The sequence below is a fragment of the Syngnathus acus genome, chromosome 12 (assembly GCF_901709675.1).
Source record: "Syngnathus acus chromosome 12, fSynAcu1.2, whole genome shotgun sequence".
In the NCBI taxonomy this organism is placed as follows: Eukaryota; Metazoa; Chordata; class Actinopteri; order Syngnathiformes; family Syngnathidae; genus Syngnathus; species Syngnathus acus.
The window spans coordinates 3,751,935-3,766,557 of record NC_051097.1 but is presented as its reverse complement, the minus strand read 5'-3'; the positions used below and the strand labels follow the sequence as shown (position 1 = coordinate 3,766,557).

The 14,623-nt window shown below is 42.9% G+C and overlaps 3 protein-coding genes across 5 annotated transcripts in view; 1 reads left to right on the top strand and 2 right to left on the bottom strand.

Annotated features, from left to right (window-relative positions):
• LOC119131662 (lymphocyte antigen 75-like) overlaps positions 1-14,623 on the top strand; it is a 1,013,224-nt gene that overhangs the window by 819,635 nt on the left and 178,966 nt on the right. The window lies entirely within an intron of this gene.
• LOC119131727 (C-type mannose receptor 2-like) overlaps positions 1-14,623 on the bottom strand; it is a 399,366-nt gene that overhangs the window by 370,980 nt on the left and 13,763 nt on the right. For 2 of the 3 annotated variants that reach the window (XM_037266417.1, XM_037266415.1), the window contains exons 7-11: positions 13,476-13,596; positions 13,355-13,390; positions 13,109-13,276; positions 12,732-12,851; positions 12,544-12,654 (exon numbers count right to left, since the gene is read on the bottom strand). The exons of the other annotated variant lie outside the window; for it this stretch is intronic. In XM_037266417.1, coding sequence (XP_037122312.1) covers positions 12,544-12,654; positions 12,732-12,851; positions 13,109-13,276; positions 13,355-13,390; positions 13,476-13,596 — 556 coding nt within the window. The remainder of the gene's footprint in view (positions 1-12,543; positions 12,655-12,731; positions 12,852-13,108; positions 13,277-13,354; positions 13,391-13,475; positions 13,597-14,623) is intronic. 3 annotated transcript variants of the gene reach the window in all.
• On the bottom strand, positions 195-7,328 carry slc30a5 (solute carrier family 30 member 5). The gene is made up of 16 exons (XM_037266370.1): positions 6,885-7,328; positions 6,648-6,770; positions 6,150-6,216; positions 5,933-6,018; positions 5,756-5,843; positions 5,489-5,576; positions 5,229-5,305; positions 4,985-5,155; positions 4,286-4,574; positions 3,237-3,445; positions 2,737-2,894; positions 2,502-2,631; positions 1,654-1,903; positions 1,361-1,587; positions 560-688; positions 195-417 (listed from the first exon to the last, which is right to left on the bottom strand). Exons 1-16 carry the CDS (start codon positions 6,953-6,955, stop codon positions 247-249), a joined length of 2,334 nt encoding a protein of 777 aa, XP_037122265.1. The 5' UTR covers positions 6,956-7,328; the 3' UTR covers positions 195-246.

Genomic DNA, 14,623 nt, shown 5'->3' with positions numbered 1-14,623 from the left:
AGTTTGTCTTTTGTTTTTTAAACAACTATTTACGAGCAAATACTTTGTCTCAAAGACTATGCAGTCAATAGAACCATACACATTTAAGAACAAGGCTTAAAGTTGTCAAAAAAAAAAAAACTGAAAGGCTCAGGTACAGATAAAACCAAATAAAAATGACTATATTCTGATTTATTCAAAACACACACTGTACATTTTCATTGAAAAAACATTGGAATGAATATAATTTTAATTGTTAGATGGACATTACATGATACAAGTCCCATCGTTCAGATGTTTCATGGATTCCATTTGTTGTGTCATAGCTAAAATATCCTGAAATCCGGTGCTGAGCCCAGACATGTGCTGGAAGTATGCGTCCTTCTCCACCTGCACTGACAGATTATTCACTCCTGCATCTTTCAAAATGGCTGTCACCTGCAAGACAGAACACAATCAGACCAATTACAGCAATCTGTCATTGTAATTCCTAACTTCATAATTACTCTCCAATCAACAAATAGTTGGGTTGTTGGGAAACATGAAAATCAGCAAAAAAAAAGTTGCATTTGGCATCGACCTGCTGTATAATGCGCTGCTCCACCACATCGGACATGATCTGGAGGTGGATGGTCCCTGCAATCGTGTTGGCTGAATGTCTCCAGAAATGAGGGTCTCTGTATGACAAGACCCCTTCAATCTTCTCAATCTGGAAACAGAACCAAGAAAGTAAAGAGGATCAGCTGGCGGAAGTACACAACTTCATCTGTCCGTGACTTCAGACATAGTAGACAATACTCAACGTTGTCTAAAGCTGTAGCCGCAACACTGTCAAGAGATTCTTCCCCAAAAGGCTGTGACATTGATTCATAATATTACTACTATACAGAGAACCCTTGCTATATCGTGGTTAACAGTTCATACTCTTTTTATACGGCAGATATTCAAATTCCTTTTTTACATACATGTATAACAGTTTGCAAATTTAGTTGCCATTTAACATTATAGGTTAGTATTATTAACACACTTGGTTATAAGATTTGGCTGAATATAGTGGTGCTCAAAAATAGGATGTTTAATTTTCTTTAATTCTGTATCAGTTTTATGGTAAATTTCAAATGGGAGTAAAAGAGGTTGAAGCATGCACACTAGGCCTCTTGTTTGAAGAATTGCGCAAAAGAATGCGCGAGAACAGAAGCTAATAAATACGTGTTTTTTAATTCGGTTAGGTGTTTGAATAAATTTAAACGCCTAAAAAAGGAAGTTAAAAAAACAAACAAAAAAGAAACAACGTTTTTAGGTGGTCCTCTTTACATGGTAGGTGGTTGTGGAAAATCACAATAGACAAGGTTTCACTAGATTCCCATGATGGTCTTCTCACCTTGTGCAGAGCATTGTTCAGTTCCTTCTCATTCTCTGGGGGAATTCTCAGCAGAAGTACCTCGCAAGAATCCTTAAGCAGAGGGATGACACTGAGGAAGATGAGTGTAGCGATGAAGAGAGAGCAAATGGGATCAGCGATCAACCAGCCAAACTGGCGAATGAGGATGGTGGAAATGATCACGCCAACGCTGCCCAACGTATCAGCTAGGACGTGAAGGAAAACACCTGTGAAACAAGACAGAGGGTTTACATCTGGCCTTCCAAAATATGAAGACGGCCGAGCAAGCACACCTCTCATGTTGGCATTCATGCCTCCGCCACCTGAGCTGTGGGAATGCCCGTGTCCACCGTGTCCGTGTCCGCCGTGTCCGTGCCCGCCATGAGAGTGGCCATGACCTCCGTGGCTGTGGTCGCCATGGGAGTGGCCGTGGTGTGAATTGCCGTGATCATGCCCCGAGCAACTTTTGCCACCGTGGGAATGAGCGTGGCTGAAAGCGCAAATTCCTACCAGGTTGACCAATAAGCCGCCAACAGACACCGGCTATAGGAGACACCAAGTAGAGGGAAGATAAGCTGATCATTACACCAATATCATTACGCACCAACAACAATGCAACAATGCTGTCCCTAAATCGTTAAATTATTTTGCAGTCATTGATTTAAAAAAAAACATTTAGACTGAATGTTGATTGGCTATTGAATTGAATGAGAATAAACACAGGAATACCTCAAATTGAGCTGTCTTCAAAAAGACACGACTAAATTCACATTCATTTGGCAAATGAAGGTGATGTTACAAAAAGGATGTCCATAAAAGGCCAAGATATTAGCCTCCAGGATGGCATGCCCATTTCTCTGTAACACTAACTTTTTGTTTGACATTTGCAGACTCCGCGTCTAGGCAGGCCTGATGTTCTTGACATGGTCTATGTTCACAGAGTGGAGAAACTGGACAACTCCCCTGCGCACTCACACATTTGTACAAAAGCATTCTGGCAGCTATTAATGGCCGGAGAAAAAAACTACTTGAAAGTGAAGATGCTTTGGTGCAGATTTGTGCGTACATTGTTAATAAGACATGGATAAACAAATATGAGGAAAATGCTTTTACAGGAAATAGAAAAAAGAACTTCACCCACAGTCAGCATGTCCGTATCTATGTTGGGTGGGTCTACTAAACGGGTGACTGACTCCACGAAGACAAAGAAAGCGATGACCATCAGGAACAATCCATTGATGAACCCAGAAAGGATTTCAACACGGGCATACCTGGGAAGAGCACCAGATATTTATTGTAATCACACAACCGAGTTTATAAGTTTATCGTTACAATATCTCCTGGTGAAGCGTCTTCACATTCCTCCTCAATTTTACCCATAGGAGAAGATCCTGGTGGCTTTCCATCGGGTCATCAGGGCGGCAAACAACCCGAGGACTAAAGCTGAGCAGTCAAACAACATGTGGAAGCCATCCGAGATCAGCCCCAGGCTGTTAGTCCAAACACCATAAAAGAGCTCAACAAAGGTGAAAGCCTGGAACACATAAACGGCGTTTGACAGCAGAGGCTGTGAGGTGAAATTAACATGGACTAACGGTGAAAACAATATGACAGTTGATCTTGAGCCTTTAAATGAAACACCAGATTTTCTTGAACAAAACTACAATTTCCCATTTTAATCGACATTATCCTTTTGCTTGTTGAAAAAAAAAAAAAACAAGACAATAAAATAATTTAACTTTTCAGTTTTGTTCCAATTCTGGGAAGCTTAATTTAAAATGTTTTATGAAAAGTTTGTTAATTTATGTTTTATTATAACGCAGTAGACCAAAAATATCTAAAGGCCCATGAAGCAATACCAGTGCATTGCACATACCAGGTTAAGACACAGGAAGTAGAAGATCTGTCTCGAGTCGTACTCCTCCAAGATTTGCTTCAAGGAATCTTTAATGAAGCGCGGCAGGGACTGAGAAGTGTGTTGCAAGGCATCACCCATAAAGTTGTACAAAGGAGTCCCTTCAGGTGAGTAACCCACCAGGGTGCCCTTTTGACCTTTCTTTGATGGTGATGAGAGGATACTTGATGCTGGAGAGAAGAGAGCAACTGTTAACAAAAAGGAATGCTTTATGCCATCCGCAAACCTAAAATTTACATTCTAGCGCTTTCTTACTTTTTTACATTGAACCAAAGGAGTTTACTATTAGGGTTTTCCTGCACGTAACTTCTGCAGTCCGAACAGAAAGCAGTGAACATCTCCTGCTCACTCTCCCGAAATCTCCAATAAGACCACAAAAAGTCCCCACATTCATCACTTTTTTTGATTTTCAAGAAGTCACTCATGAGGTTGGAAAAGTTGCTAAATATAGCAACAAAGTCGCTTTGTTGGAAACACTGAGTAGGCCCGCTTCTTCTCATGTCCTAACTCCACCACCGGTTGTCATGGTAGCAAAAGCCATACTTGGCATGTGCATCAGATAAAGAGGTTCCACAAAACAGTGCGATTTGAACAAGAGGAACAAGTGGAAAGTCATTGTGTTGTTATACTTTGTACTGTATTCACAAGGAAGTCATTTTATCAAGACACAGGAATTCCTAAATTTTGGGACAAAAAAAACATCTCATTTAAAAACAGTGACTCCATTCAAAAAATTTAATTCAACAAAATTTCAAGGAAAACTTGGACTAAAAGTTTTAGATTTTGTTTTTAGCAAATTGAAATAGGCATTTAAATTACTGAATTATGCTTTTTTTTATATAGATAAATAATACCCAATCGCTGATTTGTTTCACTTATTTTCAAAATAAATTAGTTTACTTTTTTCCCCACCAAAGGCACTGCTCAGTCACATTGGCAGTGTTGTAAAAATAAATAGATGTTTTATTCCCAATTCTATTTTTATTCATTTAAACGTGTATGATACTTACACATAATGAAGAAAATGGCACTGACGAGCACCCCTCCAGAGAGCACGTGCTCCGTGCTGCCCTGCTGTGGTGGTTTACTCATAGAGCGCAACTGGTCGGTCAGCGGGTGAGTCCAGAAGTTGGCGAGCAGCAGGGCGCTGGATAAGAGAGCGATGGCGCCATATCGGGCGCACCGCTGCACTTCCATCTTTGCATTGCAGATGGCCTCCACATAAAACTCAAGGATCATCACAGAGAAGATGATCATGGCAAAAGGCAGGATAAGAGCAGACCATGACTCAACCTTACTCTGCGGGGAAACAGTGCAAAAGCCTCTTTGTAGAAAAACTTCCCATCTTTGACATTTAACAACCTTCAAATAATATCATGTGTGGAGGAAATCAGTCAAAAATATTTTGTACTTTTGGAGTCTGTACTTTCTTAGTTTTACTGTACTGTACTTTTACTTTCACCAAAGTCACTTTTCACTTATCTGAATGGTTTTGTAGGTTCATTTTGCAAGTAAAAGCCTTGGGGGAGATGAGTGCATCATTTCACTTGATATGATGAAATATACCCAGAACATAGTCACTGCTGTGAATTGTTCTCTGTGCCCAATTTAAATTGATCTACGTTACGTGAGAGTGTCTCAGGGCTAAAAAAAAAAAAAAAAAAAAAAAAAGTGTATGCATCTACTTATTATTAAGTGCAATCACTTACTTCTGTGGTGGCTGACAACACTATGACCCAGGGCAGCAGTACCACAGCTGACACCAGGTTGTCCAAGGCATAAAGGCGCTTTGCTCCACCTACTTCCACTGAAAGTTTCCTGGAGGCTGTGTGAAAGCCAACCTTCAGGCCCAGGGAGACCACTAGCAGCACAACACCACCCTGATAAGAACAAGAACAGGTTCATTTGCAATATGGAAGCATTATTTTGTAACTGAAGGCCTACTATGCTTACTTTGTGATCAGCAACCCCCAAAAACGCAATGGTGGTGTACAGGAAGTGAGTTAACGCACTGTCGTGATGTCCCTCAGCTAATTAGTACAAGAAAAGTTAAGGCTCACAATCAGGAAACAGAGATGCTGGCGTGGCTCCACGACACCAAGTTGGACCTCTGACGTTACACGAAAGAAGAAGAAGAAGACGAAGAAGAAGAAGAAGGAAACAGAGAAATGTGACATTAAAAAAAACGACCATATTATAATTATTAAGGATACGATGCTCCGCCATTTTTGCCATAAGATCATCATTGTCGAAGAGGAGTAGGCAGATCACTGCGATGATGAAGAGAGCAGCGCCTCTGGTCTGGAAGACAGATGGGTAGAAATTCAGTCAGGGAGCAGGATGGATAATGTGCTCCTTTTTCTGTGCTATATGCTACAGAACTCAGAAGAAAAAGCCTAAAGTTTAACTTGGGGTCAAATTGTGCAAAGATGACACAACAACAATTACTGCTGCACATTCTGTAAATGAGGACCGTTTACCTTTGCTGGCCCGCCTCCTGAATTGGTGAAGAGGACACCAAGGAGAGCAATCACCACCACATCACTGTGCTCGAAGAGCAGTAATGTTCTGTCAAAGACACAAAAAACACTCCCGTGTTATTGCATTAAAACCATCAAATTGTATGGTCATATACAGAGGGTGACAAGTGTATTTACCTCAGGGGTCCACAGAGAGTGAGCCCAAAAAAGCCCAGTAGGGATATGATACAGCTGAAAACACTGTGCTTTACTATCTTTATCCACTAAAAAGAAGTAAAAGAAAACAGGGTCATTACAATACCATGACAATTTGAGGACACACACTGTTTTCCCCCTCACTTAATATGATGGATTGGCACACCAATGAAAAAGAAGAAAAATCAATATACTGTACCTGTCTTTTGGAGATGACTTTTCCAGCGGATAAAGGCTTTTGAAAGACAAGTAAAATAACAGCAGACCTGAGAATAATGAAATAATGTCATATTCATTTTTATTGACAAGATTGAAGACATTTCTACTGTCATATAGTGACTTCATCACACGTGTACAGATTTAATTGATTTGTTCCAATCATGAGGTTTCTGTTGTAATATGTTTTTTTGTCTAGATGCTTTCGAATTAGCTATTGTGGCGTTTAAATTGAAAATCACTGGGTGCATATCTTGGCCATTCTTGAAATTGACCAAACTTATAAGACTTTGTAATTGTAAATATTGAACAGATTCTGAACAGATGTTTTCTAATTTGAATTGTAATTTAGTTTTGTTGTTGTTTAATTCAGCCTAATTGTTGAAATGTCTTAACTGACCTTTGAAGTGATTGAGAAAGAAAGAAAATAGCATTTAAAATGAATAAAGCATCACTTACTAATAGATTTAGGAATACTCACCCTAGCTTTAATGTGAAGATGAACTGAACAATGTGAACAACCTTTAGAATGTCATATGATTCGAATATTCCCAAGGCCTTCAAAATCTTTGAGATGATCAGCAAAACTATATACCTGGTTAACCTGCAGATGAAAAGAGCATGCATACTAATATAAGCACGTACGGGAGTACTTAAAATGGTTGCACAACGAAACTGGAAGGAAAATAAAATGTGTTACCAGAAACACATATTTTACCTGGAATTGGGAACTTCAACCATCCCAAGTTGTCCTCCGGAAAGGACGTTGTTGCTGTATTTCTCGTCCATTTCAGCCAACCGGCTTGCGTATTCTTATAGCATTACTGCTATCTATGAAGTGAATTTAAGTGGTCGCTCATTTAGCAATGAAGTACAGCGACAGTATTTAGAAAACGATTTATAAACCCTTTATAAACATTCTCATTGGCAAACTGAACAGAAAAGGCAGCTTTCTGCCTAGGGTAGTTATGAGCTAGCTACCCAGTTCGAATGAACCCGGTTCTTTTCGCCCTTCGACGTTGTAACACGTCTCTTAAAAGTGTATACTTAAACTGTAGCAGTTAAAGGGAGACTGATGGCGTTTGTTCCAAAATGAACAGCAAAGAAATCCTTCCAAATTGTGCTAAAGCCACTTCCGGACACGATAACAACCCTACGTCATGAAAAGCTTCGAGAGAGTCATTGCTGCGCTCTCGGTGAACTCGACCATTTTAACTCGTGGAATGAGCTGTTGCGTCTTTTCCACGCAAAACACGGGAACGAAAATCATTCATCCAAATTATAGAAATTAAAAACGTTGCGTCAACATTTGGATGTATTTTTTAGTTATGTAAAGAAAGATGCAGTACACGCTTGTCTCTATTTTAACCGCAAATAAAATATAATACAGCAATCCCTCGTTTATCGCGGATAATTGGTTCCAAAAACCACCCGCGATGAGTGAAATCCGCGAAGTACGGTCACCAACAAGAAGTAGTGGGTGGGCTAACGAGTTAGCGGAAAGATGCTAATTTGCGATCGTACTAACTTCTAAACTTCTAAAGGAATGTAAACGGACATTTGGAGCAATACTACATTGTCCTAAAGGTTAGACACATGTTCCCTCAATTTAAAAGTTTTATTTTGACTTTTAAATGTTTTTTTAATTTGGGGGAAAAAAATCCGCGATTTTTTCAGGTCGAGAATTTGTTTAATTCAGAATAGTAATTATCCAAACGTCAACTGGAAGATCTATCTCCCCTGTAAAACTAATGAGAACAAGCAGTGTGAAAATAGACAAAGAAATACAATATGTGAAAAAAATGTGACCACCAATTCAAGCATTTTATTCAGGAGAAAGAAATTGAAAGGACTTATACAGTCAAATTTATACAGAGAATACAATAATTTTATGAACATTTTGAAAAGAAAACAACTTTAAACCTGCATTGAAACAATTTTGAAGCTTCTCCAATTTTCACCTTTTGTCTTGTCTTAACGTCTTCTGGTTCATTGGGTGTTCACATTATGTCTACATATTACGCCCCCGTGGCGGCAGCCACACAACATTTACGGACTTTGGAATTCGGTCCCCACAAAAGGCGCAATTTATTAAAGATTTGCTTGCGAGCCAAATCAACCAATCAAAACAGCCACATCTGGCTCGCGAGTCATACGTTTCCGACACCTGATGTAGACCAAAAGAATAATTGTGTAACTGTGTGTGTTTTTGTCAGTGACAAAAGGAACCGATTTCATGATTTTTTTTACCTTTTCCAAGAGGCCATGGGAATAAGAGTGTTTCCAAGTGATTAGTTATGAATAGGTGCTTGTTGAGTATTTGTCTTGTCAAAGAGCCTCTGATGTCAAGCTGATGTCAAGAGTGTTTCAAACAGGTCTTTCTTTAAATACATATTTGTTCTGATTTGCCAAACAATCCCAGACAGGGGTGCACGAGTGTTAAGAAAATTTCATTCCACCAAATCCATCGAGATTTCATTTAAAATAAAATAAACCTTTTGTTTTTAAATTTAGCAAAATTGTGTGGTGGGGATGAACTGAATAATTTTGTTGGCACTCTTTCAATCAGTCCAAAAATTTAGAAAAGAAACCCGAATCGTAATCAGTCGCTTTTATTTCGAAATTTAAAAAAACAACAACAGTGAAAACCCACATTTTTTTGGACAGCGGTAATCGAGTAAAATACTGCAATCATTAATCAAAAATGCAATAACTGGATTATAAATTTACATGATATACAGTGAATTGTAGATGTAGTAACATACCGAAGAAACAACAACAGTGAAAACCAACATTTTTCTGACAGCAGTGATCAACTAATATAATGCAATCAGTAATCAAAAATGCAAAAACTGGATATACAGTTACATGATGTACAGTGAATTGTAGCTGCAGTAAAATACCGTAGAAAATGATGATTGATGGAAAATACTGGATTATCCTTCCAGTGAAATACTGTCATTTCTACAGTGTTGAATTGTAGACAACATTGGCAGTAACAAAACTCTCTTTTGACTCACAATTCATCATTTATAATCATACAATCTTTAGAAGCTTTCTTTGACCGGCATAAAACAAAACGCTGTCGAGTCTGGGCTCCCTTTTTAAAGGGTTATTAGGACTAGACAACACGACATGATTAAAAAAACAATACAAAGAACAATACTGACTTTGGACTTTCATTCAAAATTAAAAACTATTCTTGTCTCTCGCATTCTTACGATTGCGCTCATTGAAAGCACTGGAATTTCTGTACAATGTGTTTTGCTCTTTGAGTGAGTGACCTTGTTTACGAAAAGGCAGTCAAAGTTGTCAAGCGCGCAAAAAAGAATAGAAGGACAAACAGGCCTTAGTGAACATAGCATGCTTGATCACATTTCATCTGGACACGACATCGAGTTGGCTAATAACGGCTAAGCTAAACGCTACACACTTATGCAGATATGTTCTGATTACAATTTTGAAACTATTTATAATCATTGAGCAGAGTAGGGAGGGTATTAAATTTATTCCTCGATGACTTGCTTGAGCGGCGCCGTTGTCAATTTTCTCCATGGGCATCGAGTGGTCTTGGGCCATTGGGAACTGACACAGCGAGGCTGTCACCAAGGTGGACTCTACTGCGCCACCTGTGGCTTCAAGGAGGTCATTGGAAAGCGTACTGTGGGCATTTTGCACAGGAAGCTGTTGACTTGGGCACAAGACATTAGCTTCCATCTTCCAGTCTGAAAGAAAACCATCAATTTCAGTGGAACGCAAAGGTATTCTTCCAAATGCTCATTTGAGCACCCACCTGCCATAACTGAGCCACGCAGTGCTTGCCGAGGACAACACGTAGGTTGGGTTCTCCTGCGGCCCAGTAGGTGAAGGTCACTTCGTGGCGGTCCGACCACACGAACATGCCGGGACGCATCAGGTCATTCAGTCCGGTCCAGACATCGCTGGTTTCTGCGGAGGACGGATGGGAACAAAGCTCTCATCTAGTTCTCAGATATTCCACCCATTCGGTCGTTCTACGGAGACTGTTAATTAATTAATCGTTGGGATGCATACCAAACTCAGAGGCACTTTTAACCCACGCCTGCTCCACCTTGGAGCGAATCGACATCAGTTCGGCACCAAAACCACGGCAGACCCGTTGAGCATCATCCCAGTTCTTTTTGTCCTCAAAGAATTTGTAGCAGAAACCCGCAAACTCCTCCCAGTCAGGTGCCGAGCATCTGGGCTCTGCAGGCGAGACCCCGTGTGAATTTTACTTGTCATCAACAGTTGGCGTGATATAAAGAAATGGTTTTTGAACTCACCTCCGTCTGCAAACGTATAAGAATCACCCGGAAGGTTGTCCGAACTGCAAAGAGTCAAGCGATAATTAGCTGGTGGCTCTTCATGGGACTTTTCCGTGAAAGTTGTCCACTCACTGTCTGGAGATGATCCCGTTCCCAGTGGAGCCCGTGTAGACTTGCTGTTTGGGAGCTCGCATCACAATACAATCTCCTCCGATGTCGTTCTGAATGACGCCAGCGTGAATAGCGGCCGCGCAGATGTGCGAGTCCTGCGTTTACACAAAGTTGCAGTCACAGACAAGAACTCAACTGGTGGGTGAGGTAATCACGTACCTCTGAGTAGACCAATGTTCCAAAGACAACATGTTTGTCTTTGGCACACCCAGGTGGACAGTAGAACCTGCAGAAGACACGTATGTTGTGAAATTGACGACAGGCAGTCATCGTCATGAAACATTGTGTCAGGTGTGACTCACGTCATCGAATCGGTCAAGTGGAGGCTGTTGAACTGTCTGGCACAGGTCATCGCATCTGTCACACATAAGGCGGGATCATTTTTCATTGTTTTGGGCTTGTTGTTTTTGGCAAGCAAAGCAGTAGATTGTGTTGCTCACCGTCATGTGCGCATCCCAAGATGTCAAAGCGGAGGCCAAATTCTGGATGACTCTCCAGCGGCAAAATGCGGACGTACTTAGCAAATGCCGGGGTCTCAAGCAGATGAGTCCCACCACCGATGAACTAGAAATAGGATGTTTGCTTGTTTGTTGTGACAATTTTGGAGGATGACGTCAACTCGATTGTCCCTGCACTCACCTTCCCGTCTGGGTGTTTTGTCCACTTCCTCCGATTAACGCTCAGCTGCATCTCAAGTTGGATGTTCCAGGAGCCAATATTAGCGCTATCACACCCCTGGGTCACGATCCCCGTCACCTTTCTCATGTAACCGAGGTTCACCTGGATCCAGCTGCCGACGGCTGGAGGGGACAAGACATTAGAACGCTCAGGAGACCACAGTGCCAAGCTGTCAATTATCTGCGTACGAGCTTTTGACGGCTTCCAGCAGGACTCCCCGTTGAGGCGGGCTTTTTCTGGGGTGGCGTCTTCCATCGAGGAGGAGGCTTTGAAGAGCGAGTCTGCGAGGCTCCCGTCCGCGATGCCCAGACTGTCAAGACATACTGAGGACAGCCAAAAGTCATTTTCATTTGGAACGGATGCTTAAAGGCCAAATTAAAAGAAATCTGCCCATCTGTGCCCTCGTGGGACTCCTTGCATTGTTCCTTGGGATTGCAGAGCAGAAGATCACGAGACGTAAAGCCCACCTTTGTGCTCACAGCTATAGACCATCTCCAGATACGTGGAGGTTGCAGGGCAGGAATCGTCCTCCAAAAGCTCAAAGTGGCATTTTTGGTGGCTGTTGCACATTTTCCTGTAGCGAGGGAGGATGCCTTCCACTGTGCAGTACTCTGCAAGTTACAACACACCGGTGAGTCTGAGTGGGCCTGATGAGCAATGATGTTCACCAAGACAAACTCGAACCAAACTAGCTCGTTTCTGCACGATGAACGTTTCTGCATGCAGACTTATTCTGGCATCGGAACGGTTTGTAAGCAATCGGTTCATTTTCATTACGTTCCGTAGCGTGCCAACGTTCTTTGGAGACTTTCACGAGACCGAGCGAAACACGCTGAATGAACCTTCAGAGGTAGGCTTAAGGGCCAATAAAAATAAATGTCTTAATTGGCGGCATCAAAACGGTGGCTTCTCAGGTCTTACCGTCGTCGTGCGAGTCGCTGTCCACCAAGCAAACGTCATCACTCCGCCAACCGTAAAAGGCGGACTGGATGCTGATGCGGCCTTGCTCCTGACCCTCACCCTCACATACGAGGTCAGCAGAATGGTTGTGGCAGACAACAATCTCCTTAAAGCCTGCAAAAGCATTGTCATGTTGGTTTTGCCTCACATTGTTTGAAGCCACAGTTTAAGAAGATTTACCGTCATGAGGCTGCGGCGGTTTTGGCGCATTTCCTGCATGAAAACAGTCAAAGGTGCGAGTCAGCACATTGTGAGAATCGTCCAAACGTCGTCACGTCTTACCTCTTTTCTTGCAGATGTAGCCTGTCTTCTTCCGGCAATCGTCAAACTTCCAGCGACCGTTGCTTGTGAGTAAGGAAAGACAGGGTGCACCAGAGAGGTCACCGGGGTCATCTGGAAGGAGACGACAGATGCTCGGCTCCGTTCCTCCGCAACATCTGAGACAAACATCTGTTGGGTTTTTGACCCACCTCCGTCCATGAGCACGTAACCGAACGGGGATCCGTCAGTCCACTCGCTGCCGTCTTTCGTGATGTTGTTGTTGACGCCCAACCACAGAGAGGGAGAGCTCGGCAGAAAAGTGTACAGACCTTTGGAGATATGTGGTAAAATGTGCAACAAGCGTTTGAAACATTCCTGTTGGTGCTTTGCTCGCTGCCGGCTTCTTCCGGGAGGGGAGCAAAGATACACCAACTGCTCATTGGTAGTACCGATGAAGAGGCACGTGATTTGAATGACTAATTGTTAAAGGTTGTCCGAGGAAACAAATGCAGGTGACGTCTGGAGCTCCACCCATGTTGGGGGAATTCAACAGCCCTGACGGTAACCTGACAGACGGACAGCCTACTTTGTATGAAGGCCTGTTCATGTGAGTTGGTGATGCTGAGCAGATCGCCTCCGCGGCGGAGGCAGTCGTCTCGCGCCTCCTTCCAGGTCTTGGTGGGCCTGCGTTGAATCAAATAGCAGAAGTCGGAGGAGGATCGGTCCGGCCACCAGCCGCACTTTGCACTCCAGCCTGCAAGCGAGACTCGAGTCACTTGAGGGCAAACCGGTGACAAGAGACCACGTGTCGACTGCCGAGAGGGACGCCAACCTGCCGGCGGAGGAAGAAGAAACTCTTGGACCTTGGCTGCAAGGAAAAGAGAGGACTTATTAGCACTCTTAGATAGAGGGAGCACATGTAAGTGCAAAGTGAGTGGTCTTCATTTTCGGACCTTTTTTACAGATGAATGACCGAATATTGGTGCAGGGCCAGTCCGCAACTTGTCCAGTTGGCGATAGCGCACAGCAATCACCACGTCCTGTTGGCCGGTTTCGCACCCATGCAATGTTGCCCTGCGGACGACACGCCAAACATGACTTTGGCGCGTTTGGTCTTGCTTCCCGCTACATTTGGGTCCTTTTTTCCTCCCACGAATCAATATTTTCTCGATCCTTTTCTCACATTATATCCATTCATCCATTTTTGAACGACTTTTATATCAATTTACAACTGTCTTCCAGTTAAATCGCAACTTGCGTTTCAGACTCATTTTATTCTCAGAAATATCTAACTTTGACCCGTGAAATTCTGCACTTTGATCCTCAATGATTTTTCTTTTCATTTTATTTGCTTTTCTTGTGTATCAAGTGGAACCACAGCGGGGGCACTCTGGGACAGGGTATTAATAGGAAGTCCCATGTTGCGGCGAGGTGCCAGTTTTGTGTGGATGGCGAGAAAGATCGCTGGGCCCACGCAGTACGGTGTGTGGAGCAAAGCGTGCTAATCTGGTAATTATCGTTTTAGTGTTTCAGTATTGCGGTATGATTATTTGTGGTAAATGTGTTTTCATTTGACAGGGTCGATTGGTGGTCGAGGCGTGGTGTGTGAGTGACTGGGTGTGGGCAATGTTCCCTCTAATTTTTCATGTATCTGGGCATAGACACAAGCTCCCTGAGCAAACTGAGGACTACAGTGAGCAACATCAGGTCGCTTCGGGGGGTGCTAATGGGACGTCCAACGCTGCGTGTTCGTTTCGCTTCGGGGGGGTTTCTAATGGGGCGTCCAACGCTGCGTGTTCGCTTCGCTACGGGGGCGGGGGGGTGCTAATGGGACGTCCAACGCTGCGTGTTCGTTTCGCTTCGGGGGGGTTTCTCATGGGGCGTTTAACGCTGCGCGTTCGCTTCGCTTCGGGGGGGGGGGGGGGGGGGGATGTTTATGCGCTGGATAGATTTCTTGTGCGCTGAGAACGTGCGGGCACTGCGCGTTTGCGCACGCGCGCAGCTTAGAGGGAACATTGGGTGTGGGTGTACAACCTGTCAGGTATGTGGAATTTAAGAGTTAGATTAGAACATAGTTTTAATTGTTTCGTGACACACTTTT